This window comes from Coccinella septempunctata, chromosome 1 (assembly GCF_907165205.1).
Source record: "Coccinella septempunctata chromosome 1, icCocSept1.1, whole genome shotgun sequence".
Lineage (NCBI taxonomy): Eukaryota > Metazoa > Arthropoda > Insecta > Coleoptera > Coccinellidae > Coccinella > Coccinella septempunctata.
In genome coordinates this window covers 9,970,574-9,995,142 of record NC_058189.1, presented here as the reverse complement: position 1 = coordinate 9,995,142, position 24,569 = coordinate 9,970,574, and the positions used below count along the sequence as shown (strand labels likewise).

General features: G+C 35.7%; 3 protein-coding genes across 3 annotated transcripts in view; 1 reads left to right on the top strand and 2 right to left on the bottom strand.

The window, feature by feature from the left end:
- LOC123313837 (proton-coupled amino acid transporter 1-like) overlaps positions 1-2,340 on the bottom strand; it is a 58,578-nt gene extending 56,238 nt beyond the window's left edge. Inside the window, exon 1 of the mRNA XM_044898907.1 lies at positions 2,279-2,340. The gene's annotated coding sequence lies outside the window, so the exon portion shown is untranslated. The remainder of the gene's footprint in view (positions 1-2,278) is intronic.
- A 10,222-nt stretch (positions 2,341-12,562) lies between these two features.
- Positions 12,563-24,210, bottom strand: LOC123312225 (OCIA domain-containing protein 1). Its single transcript, XM_044896547.1, has 6 exons — positions 23,998-24,210; positions 23,821-23,941; positions 21,057-21,237; positions 20,838-20,998; positions 20,619-20,733; positions 12,563-12,748 (listed from the first exon to the last, which is right to left on the bottom strand). The coding sequence occupies exons 1-6, from the start codon at positions 24,028-24,030 to the stop codon at positions 12,652-12,654; spliced, it is 708 nt and encodes a 235-aa protein (XP_044752482.1). The 5' UTR covers positions 24,031-24,210; the 3' UTR covers positions 12,563-12,651.
- LOC123312220 (hexokinase type 2-like) lies at positions 13,734-20,476 on the top strand. The gene is made up of 5 exons (XM_044896536.1): positions 13,734-14,235; positions 15,398-15,714; positions 16,058-16,366; positions 16,603-16,828; positions 20,133-20,476. The coding sequence occupies exons 1-5, from the start codon at positions 13,799-13,801 to the stop codon at positions 20,401-20,403; spliced, it is 1,560 nt and encodes a 519-aa protein (XP_044752471.1). The 5' UTR covers positions 13,734-13,798; the 3' UTR covers positions 20,404-20,476.
- Positions 24,211-24,569: the final 359 nt, after the last annotated feature.

Genomic DNA, 24,569 nt, shown 5'->3' with positions numbered 1-24,569 from the left:
AATACTCAAGAAGCAGTTGAGATTAGAAGAGAAAATAAATGCCCAAATTGCGAGCTTTTCCATTGGGACAAAATATAAATATGCTTCCTAAGAATTATCCTCAGTTGAAAAATTTCTTAGTATGCTGATTGTAATATCTATTTTTCAACCTTTTGATCAATATTGATCAATGAAATATTTTTTCAGATATTGAACCAAAAAGAAATCAGAATATAGCTCGGAAATTAATACCCAAATTAAAAGAATTACGTTTATAATCAATTATCGAAATATTTCTAAGCAAATTCCATTTCTAATTTTCCCTATATGAAAAAAAAAAAATCGAAATAAATCGTATGCGCTTAGCGCTAAGCCGTTCTAAGGAACGTTTTCTTGCCCATACTAGCTCCATCTCATGTTGGCCGCACTCGTGGCTATTGAAACTCTCTGGAAGGGCGCGTCCATGTGTTTTATAGGTCTATGGATTGACACCCACTGCGATTTTGTAGTCATAAAAAACGTGTAAATAGGTGAATCGAAAATTGAAGTTTTCAACATCAGATCGATCTCACTCTCGAAGCAATCCATACCTTTGTTACGGTTTGAATCAAAATTCCATAAATTGGGCAAGCAATATATTGAACTGCATTCATGATTCCATAAATTGGAATTCCAGACGTCCAATTACGAATTTCCAGCGATCTCAAACCGAAATGAAGTTATTTTAAACGAATACATAATAGTCTAGAAACAGTGTCTGGAAGAAATCAATTAAACTGATTGCACACTTCCTCAGAAATTTGCTGGTTAAATTAACATAAACAGCATTAATGCGATCAAATTGTTCAACATTATAATTTAGACCTTGTTCGATCAATGTAGGTAGCCAGAAAATAAGGGCACAAAGATTTCGCATACTTCGGTTAATCTTTCTTGAATTTGTTATTATTTCTCATTGAAGACGCACCGAAAATCTGTTGATTGACTTTTCTCTCTGAATTGCTTCTCCAACAGAGGGCTCTCAGTCATTCTTCAAAACGTCATTTAATATATTTGTTACCAAATTCGAATTGATTCAATAAACCCTAATGTGAAATTTTCTCATTCGGCAAGCGTCAGTTCTGATTGGAGTTCCTATACCTACAGTTCATAGACTCCTTCACCGTCAAATTTATTTTTGAAATGCAACAAATCGATTTGAAAATATGCCCCGTCTAATTTAATGCTAATAAAGTTAGTATCTGCGAGTTAGCTTGACAGAATTGATACAGAACGTTCAAAACAGTTTTGGGTTTTTATCATATTACTTATGTAATATATAGAAATAAAAGAATCCGATGAAATTTGGAAAAATATTAAAACTTCAACACTTTGTATACAGGGTGATTCATAACTATTGGGGCATAGGATAAGGGCAGATTCTTTGGACCAAAATATGGCGATAGGACCAAATATACCTCAATAAAATATTGCTGTGGAAAAAGAAAGAGGGCGTTAAAATTGAATTTTTTATAAGAGGACAGAATAATATTTTATTCGAAGTTTGAAAGTCCTTTATTAAAAGAATTGGAAAAAGGCATAGAAGTCGGAGGAGGCCACGTATAGATCAATTAATTTAAGTTTATTCTGTTCATGTTACATTGTTTTTAATTATGCTTTATCGTCGAAATAAATAAATAAAATAAATAAATCGTTACTTCAAATCCCCTTCCGATGCTCTGAACTGTTCAATTGTGTTTTTTTTTTTAAACGGATGAAAAAGTATACAGTGAAATTATTAGCAAAAAACGAAAAAAAAATTCAACTTTAACGCCCTCTATCTTTTTTTACAGCAATATTTTATTGAGGTATATTTGGCCCTATCACCATATTTTGGTCCAAACAATCTGCCCTTAGCCTATGTCCCAATAGTTATGAATCACTTTGTATATTAGAAATGATGCGATGCGGTTCGATGTTTATATAGACTTTTAATAGAGCACCGCTTCCAAACAAAAATATTCTGAATGCGACATTTCCACTCCGAGTTGGTTCCGATTCGGCACACGCTAATTTTGGAAAAATCTAAAAATTTATAGAAGGTAATTTTCTTCAAAAGAGATTAGAGACTGTCGATTTGATGTAAAAAACATTTCGATACCGCATTTCCGAATAAAGATTGCAGAGCGAATTCTTACCTGAGCAACGATTATTTTATTGAGGTATAAATCGACATTATTTCATCCCGCACAACTTGTTTTAATAATGTGAAATTGTTTGAATTTGTTCTGAAGAATAGGAAAGAATTCAAATGGCTCACCTTAGTTTGTTATCAGCAATGCTTCTTGAAGCATTCCAGGTTCACTCGAAGCGAAATCACAGAAGTTACGGAGACTGTTTAAAATCCACTATTATCCGCTAATCTGTCTTTCACCTGGTCGCGCGAATTTCAGATAAAACAACTCTCGGCACTTTTGAATGGCGAAACCATGTGCGGTCCAGCTGTTCCCCCACTTTTTCGGTTTAATAACAGTGGAGATAATTATCTATCCGTCCTTAAACTCCTCTGTACGCCACTATTAAAGAAGAATGAAGATGATGGTTATCATTATCGCATCGTTTGTCAACAAAAACCAGTGTTAATCTCGCTCTAAAAATGAATGAGTTGAGTTTGTTGCACCGCTACCTGGGCGTACTAGACTTTGTTTGACAACATGTCTTGGGACTCCTAAAACAAAGTTGGAAACAAGACTTCTGCCCGAGGCATTGTACCTGTATCGCTGTCTCGTAATTTGAATCCCGAGGAAGTGAATGGGAGGGCTTTGTGGAAATCTCTCCAAATAAAAAGTAATTGTTGCTATATAATCTTTTAGTTTGTCCGGTAATACATTTACAGATTTGTTTTTCCAGGAATTTTCTTGTAAACTCAACATTCGCAGATCAGAGGCAGCTTGACCTATGAGAAAGCAGAGGCAGTGCCTCACCAATCGATTTTGAAAATTACACGAATTCATTCATTCAATTTCATCCAGAAGTAGCATAATTTCTTTTCAAACAAATCCATGAAATACAGCCCTGGCTTTCTGTCGGACTACCAAGTCTCAGCGTTCTCCATATCTCACAATCCCAGTGTATCCATCTCACTTCATCTTCAAGAAGTAGATAGTTAAAGGTCTGCCTCTGCCCTTCCTTGTCTAGCAGGGAACGAAAACAGAGTGTCGTGGAGAAGAAGTAGCGCCTTCAAAATATCTGTTTAGACGAAATCTCAATGTCGGAAATGATAAGTGCGATGAAAAATATGTAAAATAATAAGTTACCAGGTCTAGACGGCGTTCCAGCGGAGATTTTCAAAGCCCTAGATGGAGACATTCTCATTAGTCTCCTAGCACTATTCCGCAAGATCTGGGAACAAGAAGATGTGCCACAAGACTTCAGAGTCGCTTTAGTTAGCAACCTCTATAAGAACAAAGGCGATATGTCAAATTGCAACAATTACAGGGGCATATCGTTGCTTAGTGTGGCCGGTAAAATTCTCTCGAAGATTATGGCTAATCGTCTGATTCCACTCTTAGAAAAGCTATTACCTGAACCCCAGTTCGGCTTTCGACCCAATCAAGGTACAGTGGACCTAATTTTTACACTGCGACAGCTGTAAGAGAAGGCCCGTGAACAACAATCAAGGATCTAAACAGCCTATATCGATTTAAGTAAGGTCTTCGACTCGGTGAATCGGAGTGCGCTATGGAAAATTCTTAGCAGTATGTAAAAGCCTCCATACCAACAACACCGCTAGAATACATCCTAATGACTCTTCAAACGACCATTTCTCAGCCAACTCTGGAATAAAACAAAGCTGCGTGTTAGCGCCTTTACTGTTCAATATTGTCGCCATAGTCGTCTCGATAATTGCTGGCATGAGTATGCATGCAAGAGGTGTTGGAATAAGATTCAGATTTGATGGAGGTCTGTTTAACCTGAAGCGCCTCAGGGCAAAAACCCGTACAAAGTTTAACTTCAACTTCAATATGTAGACGACTGCGTACTTATCGCTATAGCAGCTCAGAGGATCTAGAGATAATGTTTGGACACCTTTAAACATGCATACGAAGCTTTAGGCCTAAGACTCAATATTGACAAAACCAAAATCCTGGAAAGTCCATCAGAGATATCAGCCTTGAGGATGAAACTCTAGAACAGTTCAAATACTTGGGAAGCTTCATGAATACTAGGATTAACCTGGACACGGAAAAACACAACCGTATCAAAATCACGACCTCAATCTGAAGACCAAGACAGATGTTTACAAAGCAGTGGACCTCCCAACGCTTCTTTACGGAAGCGAAAGCTGGACGCCCTACAGGTGACATATTAAACAGCTTGAACAAACGCAGCAACGTCATCTAAGACATATAATGCACATTAGATGGTTCCACAAAGTTTCAAATGCAGAAGTCTTGCAATGCACGAGTTGTATAACAATTGAGACTCAAAAGTAACGAGGGCCGACTCAGATGGTGCGGCCACATTCTGAAGTTGCAAGACACAAGATTCCCCCAAAATAGCTCTATACGGTGAATTCACAGAGGGAGCTCGAAAACCAGGAGGCCAGTATAAGCGGTTCAAGGATATTCTGCATCCATCCCTAAATTCAGTTAATGCCAATCATAACTGGGAACAACTAGCGTTAGACAGATCAAAGTGGAGGTTTTTGGTCCACAGCTATAATGGAGACTCGAGAAGAATACAGCGGCGGCCAAATCTGGTTGGTGAATATCCATGCCCAGAGATAGGAAGGATCTGTAGGTCGCGGTTGGGTCTCTTCAGTCACAGAAGGACACACAGTCGCAAATAGCCCTAAGATATTATAAGTTTGATCGCACCTACAGTCTGGTTTCTCAGTTTTTTTGTAGATTCATTCTCGGTAACTAGATTTAGCAATGAATGAAAGAATGAATATTGAGGAAATCCTCTAGAAGGTGGAGGAAGGAATCAAAATAATGATGTTTGCATTTGGCATGTTCCGATTGGAAAAACAGTTTTAATATTCCCACCCTTTCCTCGATGAGGGTGAACTGTACTTAATTCGGTTAAGCACTACCTTGACTGTGTGATATTTTTTGGAGGTAATTTTCAATACCTTCAGCCGCAGTGGATTCAGTGTCACTAAATTCCTTCAAGAAATAGTATACCAAGCTACGACAACAGGCTTCGCCGTGGAGGACAAGATGTGACAGTTGATGGATGGGAAATTTATTTTTTCTAATCTCGACATATAAAGTGACACTTTTAAAAACTCATTGACGCATTGAGACATTTTACATTTCGTAACTCGTTACGAAAAGTGGACTCAACCTTAAAACATAACGTCGAGTTTCAGAGCTGTAATGTCAAAGACAAAAAAATTATCTCAAAAACAAAGCATCGTAGAAGGCAACAAATTTCACAATACTTTGTTTCTGGGGAAAGGAGCTCTGCAGCTCTGAAACGTGCCATCTGCTTTGCTTTAGCTCATTTAGCTTATTATTATTATTATTTTAACTGCGAATAACGATTCCAATTGACAAAACGCTTGACGAGACATTGTCTCACAATTATTGGTAATTTTGGGTTGATCGGGCGAAGTTGCTGACAATAATTGCAGTATATGAAAAAAGGATCAGCTGGCCAATAATTGCAGTAGGTATATGAAGAAAGGATCAGCTGGCCAAACGACCGGTTTTTGTCAGTACGCTACTGAATTGTTGCTTATAACCCACTTTTCATAATAAGGACTTTGACGTCCAGGTTCAAGAAAATTCATTACAAGGATTGATCATTTCAGATGCTACATTTATTTAGCGACGAAGGTCGCGTCAATGGAGCCTGATCATCATTTGTCGAATCAATCAGGAATACTTGGATGAACTTCAATGTTGTTACCCGATAATTGATAAAACCAAAGTGTAGAAGTAGTAGTAGTTATATAAGTGTTTAAAGAGCGATTGCTACTGGTCTTGCGCCTGGTCGCAACAAATCTATGAAGAAAAATAGGTAGATACAAAGATTAGAGAGAATATGTTATCTATGAGATTGGTCTGCGTCTTTCTCCGTCTCACAGAATCTGCACTGATCAGCTTCTACTGATCTACTTTCATTAGATGCTTTTTGGAAGGTGTCAGTGCAGTATAAGAAATACCAGTAAGGAGGTGTAGAACGTTTTAACTAAGATCCAGATATAGTGTTTTCCATGGTTTTTCCGGGTTTTTGTAGTAAACAAAACACAAAATAAACTAGATCATTTTAATATTTTTACACTAATCTTTAACATAATCATCATTTAACTCATTACAATTAAGTGGATATTGTGCCACGGCTTCTATATGACATGACAAGACTCTTTTAGCAAAATTTGCGATACGTCACTACACATTCGTGGTGGAATTTCTCTAAGTATGTTCTAAATCTCCTGTTGCAAATCCGGAATGGTTCCTGGATGGTCCACGTAAACCTTACTTTTAACATAGCCCCTCAGAAAGTAATCGAGGGGCGTTAAGTCGTACGATCTTGGCGGCCAGTTAACATCACGATTTCTTCGGCAGGATTCTTCCTCTGAAGGTCGTCTGCAATAAGGCCATAGTTTCTCGGACGGTGTGAGACACAGATTACAGAGAATCTCTGTAATCTCTGTAATCTGTGGTGTGAGATGTCGCACCATCATCCTGAAACCACATGTATTCTTCCATATCCCTTGAAGCTGGCCACAACAATTCGTTTATCATGGCGCGGTAACGTTTACCATTGCGCGCGGTAACCGCTTGATCGATTGATGAGTGCAATGTCACATCAACTAACTGTCATCGAACCATGACACCCTATACTTTTTAGATATCGTAGTATTAAAGAAACTTCTAGGAATGATTCAGCCCTGGAATATTTCCTTTTTTCTTATTACCTATATCATTAGATTCCTTCGCCTTTCAATAATTATAGTTTAAAGCCATTCTGCCCCGCCTGTTCTGAAAATGAGATCGAACATATTGTCTCACCTACCTTTTTGTTTTTCAATTTAGATATCGCCTCAATATTCAGAATGTTGTATTGGTTATGAGCTCTTTTTGTGCAATTTGTTTTTGCTTGCCGCCATTTAATTTAGTCGATTTTGAGAAGAGAAGAATTTATATGACAGAAAATTTGTCAATATTCCAACATTGTTTACGTATCTTGTATAGGTATCTATAAGTGTTATGCATTTCTAATTCATAACCCTCTGTATCTACTGTGTGAATTCTTTCTAGCTTTTATGACTTGAAAATGAGAGTAATAAGATCAGACAGTTTTGACAAGACTCGAAAGTAGTTGTCACAAACTCCCAATAAAGATAGTTGGACAAAAGGATTTTTTATTCTCGTTCATGATGAACGATTAATAAATTTTGCAATTTATTCCAAATCAAATTATTATATGTATCGTAATAATTGTTCACTAATTGATCGATAAGTTTCTGGAAAATAATCTCAATATATTGCATTCAGGAGTACCACTCATTCACGTTTTTTCCATTTTTATCGGATTTACTTTCGGTTTTCATTGGTTCAAAAACTGAAGTGGTTATCCGAATAATTTTCAGTTCAAGGCCAACAAATATACTTGAACTCTAAATTCGAATGCCTTTCCATTGTATTCCCAATGAAATTTTTTCGAAAACAAATAACTGAATAGTGAAGATACGAAAAATGGAATTTTATCTAGCATAACTATCAATGATTCCTGAAATTTAAATTGATTAGGTATCACAGTGTGAAGTATATTCTCTACATTTATCGAATAAATCTTTCACCCTAATGAAATGTACAATGAATACAGAAATAATAAGAAATGGACAAGGAGGACATGGAAGGATGAGAGTTAATAAACATGCGTAAAAAACTAGAGAAAAATGTCTGAAACCACGTGTAATACAAAGAACGAACATCCCTCTGTGGTCTCCGAAAGAAGGACGTACATATCTGATTGTGAAACATTAGGTAATATAAAAAAGGGTTCATGAGTCATGAAGTATAAAGTAGAAATTCATTCGAAACCCAAAACGTGTCACCGTTGGATATGGACGAACGTATCGTACTTTGTAGTTTTTCGAGTATTGGCTCAGAGATTGTTCTCGAAGACAACTTGTTTCGGCAGGACAGCTTATTATCCTTATTTGTCACTGGTTTATGCTAAGAAATCCGCGAACACCAGAGTAGGTATCTAAGGTTGACATAAGAAGCTTTATCAACGAACTACCGTCAAATGTTTACAAAAAAGCGTACTGAAATTTAACGCCTGATGAAATGGACTTTCCGGTGGCATCCTGAAGGATGGCTTTTACATTATTTGTTGATATTTATATCGATCAGTGCTACTCTTTCAGAAATACTTATAAAATAGGTATCTACCTAATTTTTTTTACTCCCGTGTGTTTTTATCTACTTCACCACTCGTGTGGGAAAGTGATAGCTTAGAAACTGAAATGTTACAAGGAGAATGTGAAGAAAAGGTCCTAGAAAAAAGGTTATTTCCAGCTCATGCTCTATAAATTATTACTTATATACTTATGAGTAAGTTGCAGAATTCAAATACATTTAAGAAAAATAACAAACTATTTAAGGCAGATGTGGATAAATAAGGCCTAATAATACAGGGTAAGTCTTTGACTCGTACAATATTTTAACAGTAGATTATTGAGGTCAAAAGAAACCCTTTTTTTTCTATACCATTTTTTCCGATTCGGCCATTTTAAGTTTTCATGATGGGGTGTGCCACCCCTGGAAAAACAAAATTACCTTCGGAATAACTAGCTATATCTGTGCCATAACACATCTGTGTATCTTTTAAACAGAGTTGTATTCAGCCAAAGTACCCAATTTTTCAAATTTCACAGATACTTTTCAATTTTTGAACATCAAATTAATCGAAAACGGCGCATTATGCGAGAAAATATTAAGAATACTTTTATTTTAAAAAACTCTCAAATATCCATCATATAGTGTCCAACTGAGTTCAAATGTTGGTTTCTCTGAATTTTTGGTACATATTTTTAAGGTACGTAATGGTCATAATGAGAAAACTGGAAGACGTGGGTTGTATCCTATATTAGAATGAGATTCATCAAATAAATGAAAAACTATATTCCGAAATTCATTTCATTCGATGAAACCGTTTGTGAAATAATAAAATACATTTTTTTTTATGGTTTTTCAACAGCCTGTATCTTGTAAACCGAGCCGATCCGGAAACAATGCTAAAGGAAAAAGGTGTTTCTTTTGACCTCAAGATTCTACTGTTAAAATATTTGTACGAGTCAAAGACTCACCCTATATATGCTAAGGATGATTTGGAATGAATCGAAAACTATGATCTCCAATCACCAAATTTCATTGTTGATGAAGCTTGAACATCAAATGCTCTGAAATGAAAACAAAAATTGGCTCCTTTTGCTGTAAGGAGAAACAAAATTGAACATTTGCAAAAACCCTGTTAGTAGGCCTTGTTATACTACAGAAGGATAATATAATGCCTATTACACATTTACATACATAAATAATCACAATAGGCATTATATTTGGTAACTGAGTCCAGTATTTAATCATTATACATAAAGTTGTATCTATCGTTCAAAAATCAACTGCATGATCCGCTGACTAGCTAACGCATTGCTCTTGGTAATATCCATAGATATTAATCTAAGGTAATATAGTAATATCACATTAGCATTCAATACAACTGTGATACCACTCACATAGACAACCTAACCACTGATACCACTGTGATATATATCTAACGCGTCATGGCAAAAGTGAGCATATCAATACATTGGCGACAATTGGAAATTTTGCACGTTATATCACGAGACCAAATCCGGCTTGTTCTTGCAAAAATTATGGAAAAAGAAAAGGGACCACTGTAGTCATAGCTACAGTAAGTACAGTGACTATTAGTAGGGAGTATATAGTAACTGTAGTCATAGCCGCCTTGAGGCGCCATCTATGAATTATTGCAACCTATTTTGAACGCCAGTCACCATTATAAATTTAAATTATGTTACTTAGGCCTTGCTTGTTATCCGATAGAAAAATGGATTTTTTCTACATCTTAAAATTCATTCTTTGAATTGATTTCGAAGAAAGATATCACCCGTAATTCTGCGTAGGATTTGATAATTTTGAAAGAATTCATAGTTCAATATAATACATTTTTCAAATTCAATTTTTGAGTAGCGTACTTTTGGAGTGTGTTGATATCATTTGAATGATAAATAATTGAAAAGAGGGCTTTCATCATTCAAAATCTCGGCATGTGGCATTGAAAATTATAAGTAATAAATAATTGAAAATAGGACTGTATTCTCAAAATGAAGCTGAAATATGATTTCGTTATTCGTTTCTCTATTGGAACAAGCGTGCCAAGCGAAGTGTGAAATATGAATGAATAAAATATGTTTTTTTCAATTTCGAAAACAAAAAGACTTCAATTGATTCAGGAAATATAGATTTTGATATTTGAAAAATAAATCTCAATATTTTAAGTTATATGTCCTGATAATCTGTGAACTGGCATGTGCCATCAAATTTTCATCAAAATCTGACTACCTACTCGTTCTCAAGTTATGGATATCGGAAATTTAAGCCGAAATCAATAAATCATCCTGCATCTCCGAATCTAATATCTAATGGTCTTTGGGTACAAAAGAAGCAATTTTTCTGAAAGGCCTAGATGACCCTAATACACTATTAGGCTATGGCCAACCGCTCGTGGAACACCCTGTATATCTTCTGCCCCTATACATATACAGAATATATTATACATGTACAAGAGCTAGAAGAGATAGTCTACCTCTTCTGAATCTTGTAGAGTAGGTTCAGATGTTATTGGCAGCATTCCGATCTCGCACAGTTTGTAGGCAATTAAAGACTCTTTTTCTGGGTTTCTGCAGTGGCGTAGCTCGACCCAGAGTAAGGCAGTATCAGAGTTTGGGCTTTATTTTGCTTCGAAACCTAAGATGAACGGTGCACATGTTTTACAAGGATAAACAGGGGGATAATCATCGGGGTATGCATATCTGAATAGCAGAAACCTGGGGAAATTTCGTTCCGTTATGTGTTTCAATGCTACTGAGAAAACACCTTACCTGTTGACAATGCACGTCTTGAAAGAAAATGCTGTGAGCGTCCAACTCCTATAAAATATTCTAGCTCACAATTCGGATTTTTATATATTGTGATGCAGTCTCTTGAAGCATGTTATATATTATGTTTGATGAAAAATGATCAGATATGACTTTCTCGAAAAGCTCATAGCTTATGGCCTGAGCCCAAGTACGTATACAGTAATAGCTTGTTTGGTCTAATATTTTATCAAATCTGCCATGGCGACCCGTGTGGTATATTATGACATTCAATCATGCATTACGGACTAAAAATTTTCAGAAAAAAATTTCATTATGTTCTTCAGACAGGGGAAGCACTCTGTATATCCGTTTGTGACGTGTTGGTTAAAGTTTACCGCAAGATACTGAGTCCTAGGCTAGCTGCTCGTACGAAGTTAACTTTAAAAATATTTTGAGTAGACTAGTACATATAATATATTATAATTGTCCTCTCATTACCTTACATTACCTCCCATTATTGCTTAAAGATTATGTCGATTTTGGTTCTCTATTAGCTACTTCCAGAAGTTCGAAATAAGCCGATATTCCTAAAAACTAAAGTTTCATTCATACGTTGGTACAGCAATGCGTTTATTTTGGTCGACACATTGCAAGTAGTAAAAGCAGTGTTTTTGTGTGTATAGAACAACAAAATGTGGTTTCATTTCACAGTTGATTGCTGCAGTAAACGACTCTCGGATTGAGAAATGGGACGCGCTCAAATTGCACTAGAAAGGGAAAAAATTCAAGATTGACAAGAGTTCCCAAAAATTCATATTGTGGCCGTCCTTAGCTGGACCAAGAACCACAGATAAATAAGTTCACCTCTATCCTCCTCTGAAGATGGCACTATGATAGGAAACATGTGTCCTGGTTAAATAACTCATGTTAGTGAAAATCATGTTATTTAGTTTTTAGCTCGAAAAACGAGGTTTTTGAACTCCCATTACAAACCATTCGTTTTTGGAAACTCTTACTACCTACCAGTGATACCACACGAGCATATTCGAATATCTCCTCCTACCCATTTTCACAATGAGTTATCAGCGTCCCATTCCAGTGTCTAAAAGGAATTGAAATATAAAGTTTCCCTTTTCGGAGATAAAGGTATACACTTTAGCTGTGATGTAATGTAATGTTTTTCAGTGTTATCGGAAACATGCCTTTTTCGTAGAGTAAGTTATGATCTTATATAAAGATCACAATCACAAAGATGAATGAATATAATATAATTGAAAAACATCAATCCCTCCTAAAGTATATGTCCGTTGCCTCAAAATACATAGAAAAAGTAAAAATTCGACCATTTCATCTCGATAATTAAAGAAAGTTTGATAAAACAACATTATCAATCAAATCACCATCAACGACCAAATCATCATACATTTCTGGCACAAAAAGTAGATAGGTACCTCTTTCGGGTGTTAATAACAAATACAATTCGCAAAATTTCTTTCATATATTTAACAAAAAAACAATTATAAGCATTGAATTTTATTATGACTACTTCATCCATCACAGAGACAACATCATTCCATATCGTCACCATATTTGTTCTTTCCTGAAGGAGCAGCAGGTGATGGTCTCATTGCGGGCTGATACGGGGAACCAGCTTTTGGTGGCTCCCTGAAAACAAAAATCATTGTTCTAGAATCTGACAGTTATAATTGAAATAATTTCATAATTTTCTGCAACTTAATAGGAGGAGAATTGTTCATTCAGTTGTTTCGCCCTCGATACAAATCAAGGAAAACAGACATCTTGGATATTTTATAAAGACAATTTTTGGTTAAACGACTTATTTTAATGAGTTCTACCTTCTGTCAAAAAAAATCACCCTGTATATTCGCAAACACAATAGCTTAACCTAATTATGAGCCTTTTACTTTTGATACCTTGAACAATCAACAATTACAAAATTGAATTTTATCGAAAAATACTAAATTTGTAGATAGAAAAACATGGAGAAATAACACCTTCTCCTTAATATCTTTGGAAAAATCAGGAAATGTCTGTTTTTCCTTGCATATTGATTTGTTAACAGTTTTGAAAACTCATCTAAAGCGATTATGTTCCGTATTCGTACGATCAAATGAAATAGAAAAAAAAAATAGGCTGAAGGACTTCGGTCGATGGCCATTAAAGAACAGTTATTATTATTATTAGAAAAAAATGTTGCTTTGCTAGATCAAAAATGAGAAATTTTTTGGGGACTCATCGCTAATGCCGGATTGTACCGACTTATTTGAGGCATACGGCATACTTATTTCAGTAATTACTATATGCCTGTTTTGGTTCGATTTTTCGATGGTTCCAGATCGATTTAAAACAGACAGAGCGTAGCTTCTCACACCATCGCTGTTCAACTACTTTGAACCGATTCTAAACAGTTCTGAGTGCGAAACAAAGCTTATGATAACTGTTATAGAAAGCAGATAAATAGTAAGCCTTCCTTGTCGGTGTAAACGGGCTTTATTAGAGCCACTTGCCAATATGCTACATTCAGCAGCACTGAATTCGGTTTAATATTAGCTGCGCGCGCATATGATTTGTGAATATACCAATTGAATTCAGTATAGCGGCAAGCGGCTCTTACAAGTGAAAAATACGTAAGTTGAAAAACCTACACGTTTTCAGAACTACTAATAATTTCAGTAAATGACATCTGAAAACTAAATGTCAATTCATATTCAAAATTTTCAAGTTCAAGAAGCCCAAATGCATCCCATTCTACGTATATATCTTCCCATCACTGCCATTATATTCCTCTTTTATTACTGCAATGCAGAAATGCTAGAAAGTTGCAGACCAAGTGATGTCCACAAACCACCCCGCGGTTCCATACCTATCGATTCCAAAGAGTACCTGAAATGCAACAAGATGCGGCCGGTTGTTTCTCCCAAGATAAAGGAAAAGTTGAGGGATTTCTACCTAAGCGATAGAACTCTGGTAGAAATACAGAGAAGATTCTTGATCGATGTTAACAAAGGTCTAGCGAGAAATACGCATGAATCAGCAGTTGTTAAATGTTACGTGACATATGTTCAAGACCTACCTACTGGAAATGAAGAGGGAAAATGTTTAGCGTTGGACTTGAGCGGTACTTTTCTTAGGTGATATATTGATTATTGATGAAAAACCGTTGAAGTAGTAAGTTGTAGGATGTTATTTATTGTAAGGCCATAGCCAAAACTAGTCGATAACTTGAATTACGGATTCAGCACCCCAAAAAACATGAAAATCCTGCGAGAAAAATTCTTCAGCAATTTTTTACTGAATCTACCTTATTCAGACACCAAATGACTGGACTCCATATGTGGGTCAATTGAATTTCTGCTAAAACCACCACAGTCGAAAATAAAATAATTTCTCCGAATTTGAAATGTCAGCTGATGATGAAAAACTTTTAATTAAATGGTATTTCGGTGGTCAGTCAATTCAAGATAAAAACCACTTGTTTATTGTTGCATTTGATGATAGGCCAGTTTTTTCACTATTTCTAGAATTATTGCAAAATTTTGAACAGGATCACTAATCTGTCGAAAATGCTAAAATATTGATGAAGCATTAATAGTATATCATAAACTTACGGCCAGTTTCATAATCAAAGTCACCTTAATTTTAAAGCGTCCATTAACCCTACTGAAAATGACACAGGTTGCTTTAAGCTAAAAGCGACTTTAAATTTGGTTATAAAACTGGACGTTATGGACTAAAGAGGCACTTTAAATCCCGAGGCGAGTGTTTGGGATTATTAGAAGTGATGGAAGGAGACAAAAGTTATTGAATGAGCACAGAAACCGGACATAAGAGGTGTTAACACCGCTTTCTAGAAAGACACCATATGATGTCCTAAGTGCAGTTTAGCACTGAGGTGATGCTGGTGTCGAACACAATTCACAGAGTATGTGAATAAGAACCCACCAGTCGAATTAATGCACCCTACTGCAGCCTTTCGAACAAGCTATTAGTATGGGTTCAATATGCAAGACTGTTTCTTACACATAGCACCTTTGGAGTTACTAGTCATCGAATACTACAGGATAACCTCTTTCTTCAGAAGGATGATCACGCAAGCTAACTGTGGGGTATAATATACAGCATTGGTATTAAAACCGAAGTACTTCCTCAATCAAACGTTCCATCTGTTGAGCTCTTTGAACTTTTTTTAATTATTTTCTGTGCATAAGGTTAGAATTCGAGATATCTTCGCATGTGGCAAATGCGCTTTTCTTATTTGATCAAATAATTTCCAAATATAATAATTAATTCCAGAGTACTCCTAGTAGAACTCAGTAAGGAGAGTTTCGAAATGCGATCCAAGCTTTTTGCCATACCCAAACACATAATGCTTGGTTCTGGAGAACATTTGTTCGATCATGTTGCTGACTGTTTGTATAAATTCATGAAAGAAGAGAACCTACTCTCCGAAACCTTACCCTTAGGTTTCACATTCGGTTTTCCTCTGATTCAGAAGAGTTTAACATCTGGTATTTTGAGGAGATGGACCAAAGGATTCAATTGTACCGATACCGAGGAGCATGATGTAGTTCAATTATTACAAGATGCTATCAATAGGAGAGGCATAGAAGGTAAATTGATATTGAAATTTGAGTTGTGTAATATCTTTGATCATACACATTGTCAATCTAAGTATTGTCAGGACTAATTTGGCAGCTCACTCGGAGATTGAGCGACATCTGTCATTTAATTTGATCAATGTTAGTGTTAGTTCATCTCAATCTCAGGTGCGTGTTCAGTTTTTACACTAGGTAAAAATATCGAACAAAGATTATTCATTGCATTTTGCCTGGAAACTGATATGTTTTGTGCTAAAACGCTAAAAATGTCAAGTGGGCGTGAAAGTGAATCCTCACTTGTGATGTATGGGCTATTAATCACTGGTCTATGTATCTTCTAGTGTTTACTTTCTAGGGCATGTTCGAGTAAGAGCTATAATCAACGATACCACTGGTACACTTATAGCTTCAGCGTTCCAAAATCCGAATACTAGAATTGGTGTCATAGTTAGCACAGGTAGCAACGCCTGCTATCTGGAAAAGCAATCGAATGCCGAGCTATTCGATGGAGTCAATATGGGATCGGGCAACGTTCTGATAAACTGTGAATGGGGTGCATTCGGAGATGACGGTAGTTTGGATTTCATTCGTACTTCTTTCGATAAAGAAATTGATGAGCACACTGTGAATCCTGGAAAGCAGCTCCATGAAAAAATGATTTCAGGTACGATTTACATGCATTGATAATAAATATCACTTGAATATGCCATTCCAGAAACTATAGAATGTTATTTTTGCACATCTTCAGACAAATCTATCACTTCGAAGTGCTTGTTAAAAAATATACATACGAGCTTTGATGGCATCATTTTGCTCCTATCTGAAGGGATCGGAAATCTCTATTTCAAATCTTTATTGAGTAGAATACGATAAAATCCACATTTTATTTTTATTCTATAGGAATGTATATGGGAGAACTGGTAAGATTGATTCTGGAAAAATTCACAAAGGAAGGTCTCCTTTTCAAAGGTGTTGGTTCGGATCTCTTATTCACAAAGGACAGATTCAACTCCAAATATGTTTCCGAAATCGAATCAGATCGATTTGGCACATACACCAACTGTATAGAAATCCTTGAAGAATTAGGTTTGAAACAGGCCACCGAACAAGACTACATCAATGTAAGGTGAGATGATATACAAGCACTATTGGATTGCACTTAAAGTCACCATTCATTACAATAGAGTACCTATGCAAAATTGTTTCGGACAAAACTTATAGAGAATTTCATGATGTACAACTTTCATAATGAATGAAAAAATTATTTTGTGGCTCATATATCCATGTGTATCGACTTGTCCACTAATACCGAATTAAGTAATCTCAGATTAAATTTTATAGAAGAGTTAATTTTATTAACCTGGAACTGGAACACACAGTACTCCACCATCAAGTGCCACAGCCACCACGGAAATATAAAGAGTGTTTTCAAAGGTTGGGTTTTTTTTGACAGAAGGTAGAGCTCATCAAAATGAGTTGTTTAACCGAAAATTGTCTATATAAAAGATTCAAGATGGCTGGAGGTACAACAACCCCTAGAAGTTCGACCAAACTTCATTGAATTTCAAGTACGGGACTCTGTAAGTTGACTCCGGCATCGCTAAAACGAAACAAAACATAAACATGTGGCTGGACAAAGAATGGTTCAGTACCAAGTTCATCGCATTAGATGCATCAGGTCTCTTTTGAGAGATTCATAATCGTTTTATCGTGTAATTTAGGGTTAAAAAAATGTAGAAAATCGAGGCAGTTTCTTGAAAGTGCTTATGTAAATTATGTTGAAAACTTGCTATGATGTTTTTCCATTTCATCCCATTTTTACGACAATTGTTGAAATGTTCGAACAAGAAGACTGTGCTTCCTATTGTGAAAAAATTCGTGAATAATTTAGACGAATTTTATTGGTGAGATTTTGAAGTATTATTCTTTTTTTCAAACTTGTGTCCTAAGTCTCTTCTGTCAGTTGGTATCGAAATGAGCCATTTCATGAAATCGTGTAAGTTACTAAAAAATAATGAGAACAAATAATCGGCAATCCTAAGTTTCCATTTTCATTAAAACGTAAATATCGAACGATCCCATTATCCTAAAAGAAACCACATGGTCGAATCAGGAGATAAGTTTTTTCCACTGCTTTGCGATAATTCAGCTAACAAGCGGTCTAGGGTCGTATAAGGATCTATTTAAGTAATCATTCTCAATTTTTTTTCAACTTTGTCATTTTGAAAGTTTTGTATAGGTATAGGTGATTTTTGGTGAAACGCGTCATTTTGACCAGTTGTACCCTCTGTTAAAAAAAAAGCCTCACCTTTAAATACACCTCGTATAAAATGGAGACAATTCAAGGAATTATCGTCCCATTAATGTGGGTGTGGTATTTCTGGGACTCATGGGTGCAGGATTCTACAGAGTAAGTGAGGCTTGGTTCAGTCAAGGAAGGACAGGTGGCGCGTCGTAATGAGACTTCAAAAACTATCCCTCATAGAGGGCCCCCAATTTCGCTTAAAGACACCATCCTCCGGTTGAGATACACTTCACTCTAGTGATGAGGTACAATAATCTCGAAACCGGTCTAGAGTTTGTGTTTATATGTTTCAGCCTCTCTGAGAATTCCTACGCTGATTCGCGACTAGTTCGCGTTAATGGGATGACAATTCTTTGAATTGTCGTCTCCATTTTAGATTCATTGCAATGATCAGAAAGTCCAAGCGATATTCCACACTTTCATTTTGAAGCCGGAAATCGAGGTGTTAAGTTTTCGTTGGACCACACTGTATTTTCCAATAATTTAGGATAATTGTTATGAAATACCGTCATAATAATCATAATAATAATTGGAATAGACTATCTATTAGTTAACGCAAGGGCTGTTCTGTTTCCACTTTGCCAGGAGGATTAACACAAAGTTTATTAACTAAGAACACAGATTACTTAAAATTAAAAACCAGGTGTGCTTGAACAGATTGATTTTTCTGCGGAAATATCATCGTCTACTTAAATCCCTAATAATATCGTCAGGACAGCAACTGAGAATCATTTTAAAAATGTACTTATCCATATAGAATATACATCATAATACGATGCAAGGATGACATTCTCATAAAAATTATGTCAGGTAAATAATATATTAAATTAATTGACATACATAACATCCGTTGATATAAAATCGACAAATGTTACGATCTGAATCGAATGAGCCAAAACCATCATCACTCAAAAAGTCGTATTACTAACCATAGTTTCAGCCTCATTTGACCTCGTCAGAGCAACACAACTCCCAGTTTGACGATAATGGCGCTCATCTCTCTCGACAGCTTGATATGAGAATTTGAGCAAATGTATTTATATCTTCTCTCTGACCGTCTGTTCCGATATTCCTGAACAGTACTGTCAGTATTTCAGAGACGATGCCTATTGGCCCGGTCGTTCGACTTCTATTGTTATTCGATTGCGGGCCAGTAAAACCAGCAATATCGGAACAGGCCCTGAGTGTAAGAAAAGTGAATTGAGTTGGACATCTTTTCCTACCAGATAGAGCTAGGGCCGCTAGGATCTATCTAGATCGTAACATTTGTTGATTTCATGTCAATGGATATTACATTACATATCTCAATTAATTTCGTTTGATATTCTGAATATTGATAAGTGAATTATCGATGGAAAACAAATCGATATGATTACGCCAATCAAGCCAGGCGCAAATAGAAACGCAGGTTGGTGAGGTGACGCAACGTGAGTTTTTGTAAAACATAGAAAAGTACAAGACCGCGCAAATAAAGTATGACAGTGACTTGTCAGATAGCCTGCAGCTAAGATGTCTAAAAACATGGTGTATGCACTGATTAGATTTTGTTTTTCATCTTTGGAAATAAGGGATGAGTTTCGTTTTTCCCACTGCAGGTAGCGAAAAAGAAAAAAAAAATTTAAGTGTAAATCTCAAATATTCGTAAACAGCTGACATTTGACGAAATAATCCACTTCATTTTTTTTGGATTCGTTGATCGATCGGGATCACAGATTACTGTAATTTGTGATCGATATCAACGCAGAACAAAATAAAACGAGAGATTATCATTAGACTTTCTTTGAAAGAACAAGGATACAACATGGTGGCGCCACCACGAAACAAATCTCTTATTTTCGATTTGGTCTAATGTCATTGCATTCAAAAATTGACGAGTGCATATACCATGTTTTTAGACATCTTACGTGCAGCGCAGGAAAAAGCTGCGTCACCTCACCAACCTGCGTTTCTATTTGCGCCTTGGCTTAAACTTCGGTGCCCTTTGTGAAACCGGGCATAGAGAAGGCCGATTCCATCGATCATTATGACGAGTTGCCACAATTCAAAACAAAATAGGCGGCTTCATAAACTGCGGTATTTCGGCATAAAATTTTCGGAAGTCAATAAATAATAATTTTGTTTGTAGGTTCATTTGTGAAAGTATCTCGAAAAGGGCAGCTTATTTGGTTGCTAGTGGTATTTCGGCGCTCTTGAATAAGATCGGCGAAAAAGTGGTAACCGTTGGAATTGATGGATCGGTTTATAGATACCATCCACATTTTCATAATTTATTAGTTGAAAAAATAAGCCACCTTGTAGATCCAGGTATACAGTTCGAGTTGAAACTATCCGAAGACGGCAATGGCATGGGTGCTGCTCTCGTTGCAGCAGTTGCAGAACAATACAATATTATGTAATTTATAATCAATTGTAAAATGTAAAATGAACTATGTAAAGAAGAAACCTCAATAAAACTCTTGAAATTCCTAATCTTAGTCACGTTCTCTATATTTTTACTTCAAAAGTGACCGGCCTGTGCTATTTGCAAAATTATAATATTCTACTCGAAAATAGATGGTTAAATGAGGCGAATGTTGAAACTCGCTCTAATTTTAAATCAAGTTTAACTCACTTATAGTTTCCAGTTCGTTTCTGCACATATTCTTCCCTATTCTGCTTCCTCAACTCTTCATAAGTCGTTACCTGTTTTTGCAATGGTGGCATTTCCACTTCTTCGTAACCAGGATCTGAAAATATTAAAACTTTTTCTCTCCAAAACAGAATATTCGAATCTATGATAATATTTCTCCTTCTTTGCACATCAGCGATTTGAAAATATTTTAAGACTTACTGTCCATAGATGGTCTGAATGAATCATCTAAACCATTTAATTGAGGTGTGCTAGTATCCAAATCATAAGACCTGAATGGACTTGAATCTGTGTATACATCTGAATTAGATATATTTCCGAAAGGAGTTAAGCTCAAGGCAGGTCCAAGACCAGTATCTCCACTGTAAACATTACAAAAATACAATACTTTCATATCTCACTGACATGAACCAAGAATACCTTTCCTGGACATTTCCCCTCTTCCTTTTTTTCAACATTTCTGCAATTGGGCTATTCGGCAACTGCATTAATCGTTCAACACATTTTGCTTGATATGAAATTTTGCCAAGAAAATATCCCACTAAACCTGCTATAATAATTTTTGGGGTTGCTCCAAATCTGGGACTTGGTTTTAGATAGCCTGAAGCAGAAAAATAAAAATGTACTTCATGTGGACCAACTATTGTACTTGATATTCAATAATATGATGTTTTCGATTGATCATTGACGTATAATAATCCGATTAATTGGTATTGGAGCCTTTAGTAGAGTTTTTTGTGACTGACAGATGCTCTCGTGCAAGCTAAGCCACTTCTTTATAGGTAGTGATGTGAGTGGCAGGAAATAAATTGTGTTCCATATTGACTTTGTTATTGTGACGTTGAGCAACCTCAGGCAGAGCGTTTAAGCCGAGACTCACTGCGCAATTGTAGACCACATCAACATATACTCAAATATTAGTATCTGAGTAATATAATAATAATAGTAATATCATTGAGGGGCAAAATTTGAGACTTCCGATGGCCGGGAACATACTTATATTATTTCAACGAAAAAAGGAGAAAACAATTTATGGATAAAATACGAAGAGTAAATTTGCACTTCACTTCAAAATCTCCAATGACACTATTAATCATGTTAAACTTTGTTTGAGGAGTCTTATCTCGAAACGATTCTAGCAAAAAACAAGTGTGTATCCAGTTTCAAATTTATTTATGATTTTCAGAAATTTTTCCCTCCTAAATGGGACAAAATCTTTGAATTGTAGCATCTACTATTTCGTACGGAAGTTGGATTCAGATCTCACTATCTACTTCAATAGTTGGGGAACTCAAGACGGAAATTCGAGATTTACTCGAGCGTGTCTGATTAGTATAAGGGGAGTACCTCTACCAAAAATTAGACCTGTATATAGGAAAAATTGTCTAGGACAGCCTGTCAGAATAGTAAAGAAAAACGATCATGGTACATACTCGAGCGTGTCGGTTTAAGATATATGTGGTTAATTACATGTCGAAATGAATACATTCTCAATCTCACACTTTGAGCTTGACGAAAAATGTGTGGGAGGGCGCCAAACTTGCAAAAAAAAAAGTCACGTGTACATTATCGAGCGCGGTGGCTTTTTTTTTCTAATTTTGAAGCTAATTATTCAAGAATTACGGAAATCATATAATCTGATAGTTTCAGCAAGCCGAAATAATGAAAATTGGCCATAAAGGTCACGAAAATCAGTTTTTTTGAATTATCTCCTCTCCTAGGTTTCAAATTGTTTTCGCATTCATTATAAAAGTTGTAGGGCGTAACATTTTCTACAAATTTCGTTCGAAGCAAATGAAAACGTCACGAACGGCGGATCTGTCATGCAAACAGTAAAATTCGCACAAAACCGAGCGATTTCTAGCATTTTATATTGTCAACACTATGCTACGTTGTCGGTGATCTAGCAATCTTTTTGCTTTGGTCAAAGAGTCTTGGCTGTTTATCTGGACTAAATTAACTTTTCTTCAACATTGTCACGTTGTAGAATTCCCCCTTATATAAGCAGTAAGTAGTCCACACAGTTAATACTCAATGTATGAAGTTCATAATAATAAATAATATCCAATATATCCATATTTAAATATGCCCGTGAACTGACATGCGTAAGGAATTTTCGCGTGCTAGATCTAATTCATAATTAGAGCGCTCACCCATCCATGTGATAAACTCGCCGAACGCTGATTAGCTAGTAATGAACTAATACGTATTTCCAAAAGTACAGATCCGATCGTACTGGGCACTTAAATAACAATTCGAAGATTAGTGCACAACTTAAGTGTTACTGGTCGAATAGTTTTTAAAATGAAAAATGCTTTTTGTGTTTTTTTTTAATTTTCTAGGAATATGTCAATTTAATAGGTATTTTTTCAAATATTGAGAAAAAACTGAAGATAATTTCGAAACCATCAGTCAGATTCTGCCTAAGACGAACTCAACCAGAATGGATTTAGCTCTTCTCCTTTGGAATTTATACACTGTCTATGGAAGGCTAGACGGACGGACAGAATTATGTTTGAGCCAATCAAGTTGAAACCAATCGGTTGAGATCATTCTCAATAGAGAATTCGAAAATTATAGACACTTTTGGGCAAAATGATAAGCCGCCCATTTTTGTGAACAAGCATGCAAAAAAATTAAAACATTCTATACAAGATTTGTTGTATAACACAAGTGTATTCAGCAAATATGAACTGAAGAGGAGGCAACAAATGGAATTCAATACTGTAGAGAACACAACTGATCTCCTAACTTCTACAAGTTCATTATGGAAAATAATCATCAAATATTGATCAATGCTCAGATCACTGTCTTTTCCATCATGAGTTGACTGCAAGTTCTGTATTCGCCCATTTAATTTGAAAATTATCCTGTAATAAAACTAATAAATTTATATTTAAAGGAATTCCCATTTCGAAGTGGCCTACTCCATGACATACTCGAATAATTTATGGTGTTATGCAATGGGCTTGCCCACAAGTGTGAGTCAAGATTTATTACAAAATTGAACTTCCTGATTTCAGGAATTCGTTCCATGTGATGAATAAATCTGGAATGTGCTTTTAATTATGATTGCCTTTTGAAAATAGCCTTCGATGGCCTTTTCCATTTGAAAACTCAGTTTTACAAAAAGTATTGGACTGTTGTTTACTCAGTTGTTTATTACCACCAAATATTAAATTACCTGTTTTAACACCATAGTAGGTTGCTACCCCCAAAACAGTACTTAGTGGAAGGCATCTCTGGAAAAAACTTTCTCTGCCACATTCTTGAATTACTTTCAATTCTTCGGGGCTAAACCTATACTGTATATAAAATATTAATTCGAAACAGTACAAATCAACTGTACTTTAAGGCCTACCGGTTTGAATCCTTCTCTCTGAGAATTTTCCATTGCATATAAACTATAAACTTATGAATTTGAATTGGTTGCGTTATTGATGGATTGGTATGTTTTTATTTAAATTCTGAATTGATAAGATCAAAACCATTATATTTATTGCTATTTGGAAATACAGGAATTGTAGAACTTGTTGACTATGTAGATTGTTCACTTTTGGTTATATTTTGAGGTTATTCACGAATGTCAGATTTTGTTTTGTGAATAATATCTTTGATAATATTCACAAAACAAAATCTGACATTCGAGCTCATACCAGAGAGAATAGTCACTTATTTTTTTCCTGCACTTCTAAAAGTGCCTCTGGCAGAGATATAGAAGGGGGGAGATTGAGCTTCAAGCTGCGCGAACTGGCTAAAATTGAAGGCCGCCATTTGTCAGGAAATATATACAGCACCGCCTAAAAGTGATAGCATGTGGCAAGAGTTATATCAAAGATTAACTTCCTCTTTGGTTATATACAGGGGCACGTAAAATTCAGAATTTGAATGTTATGATTTCGTTGATAACAGTACTTGAAATTATGAGATTTC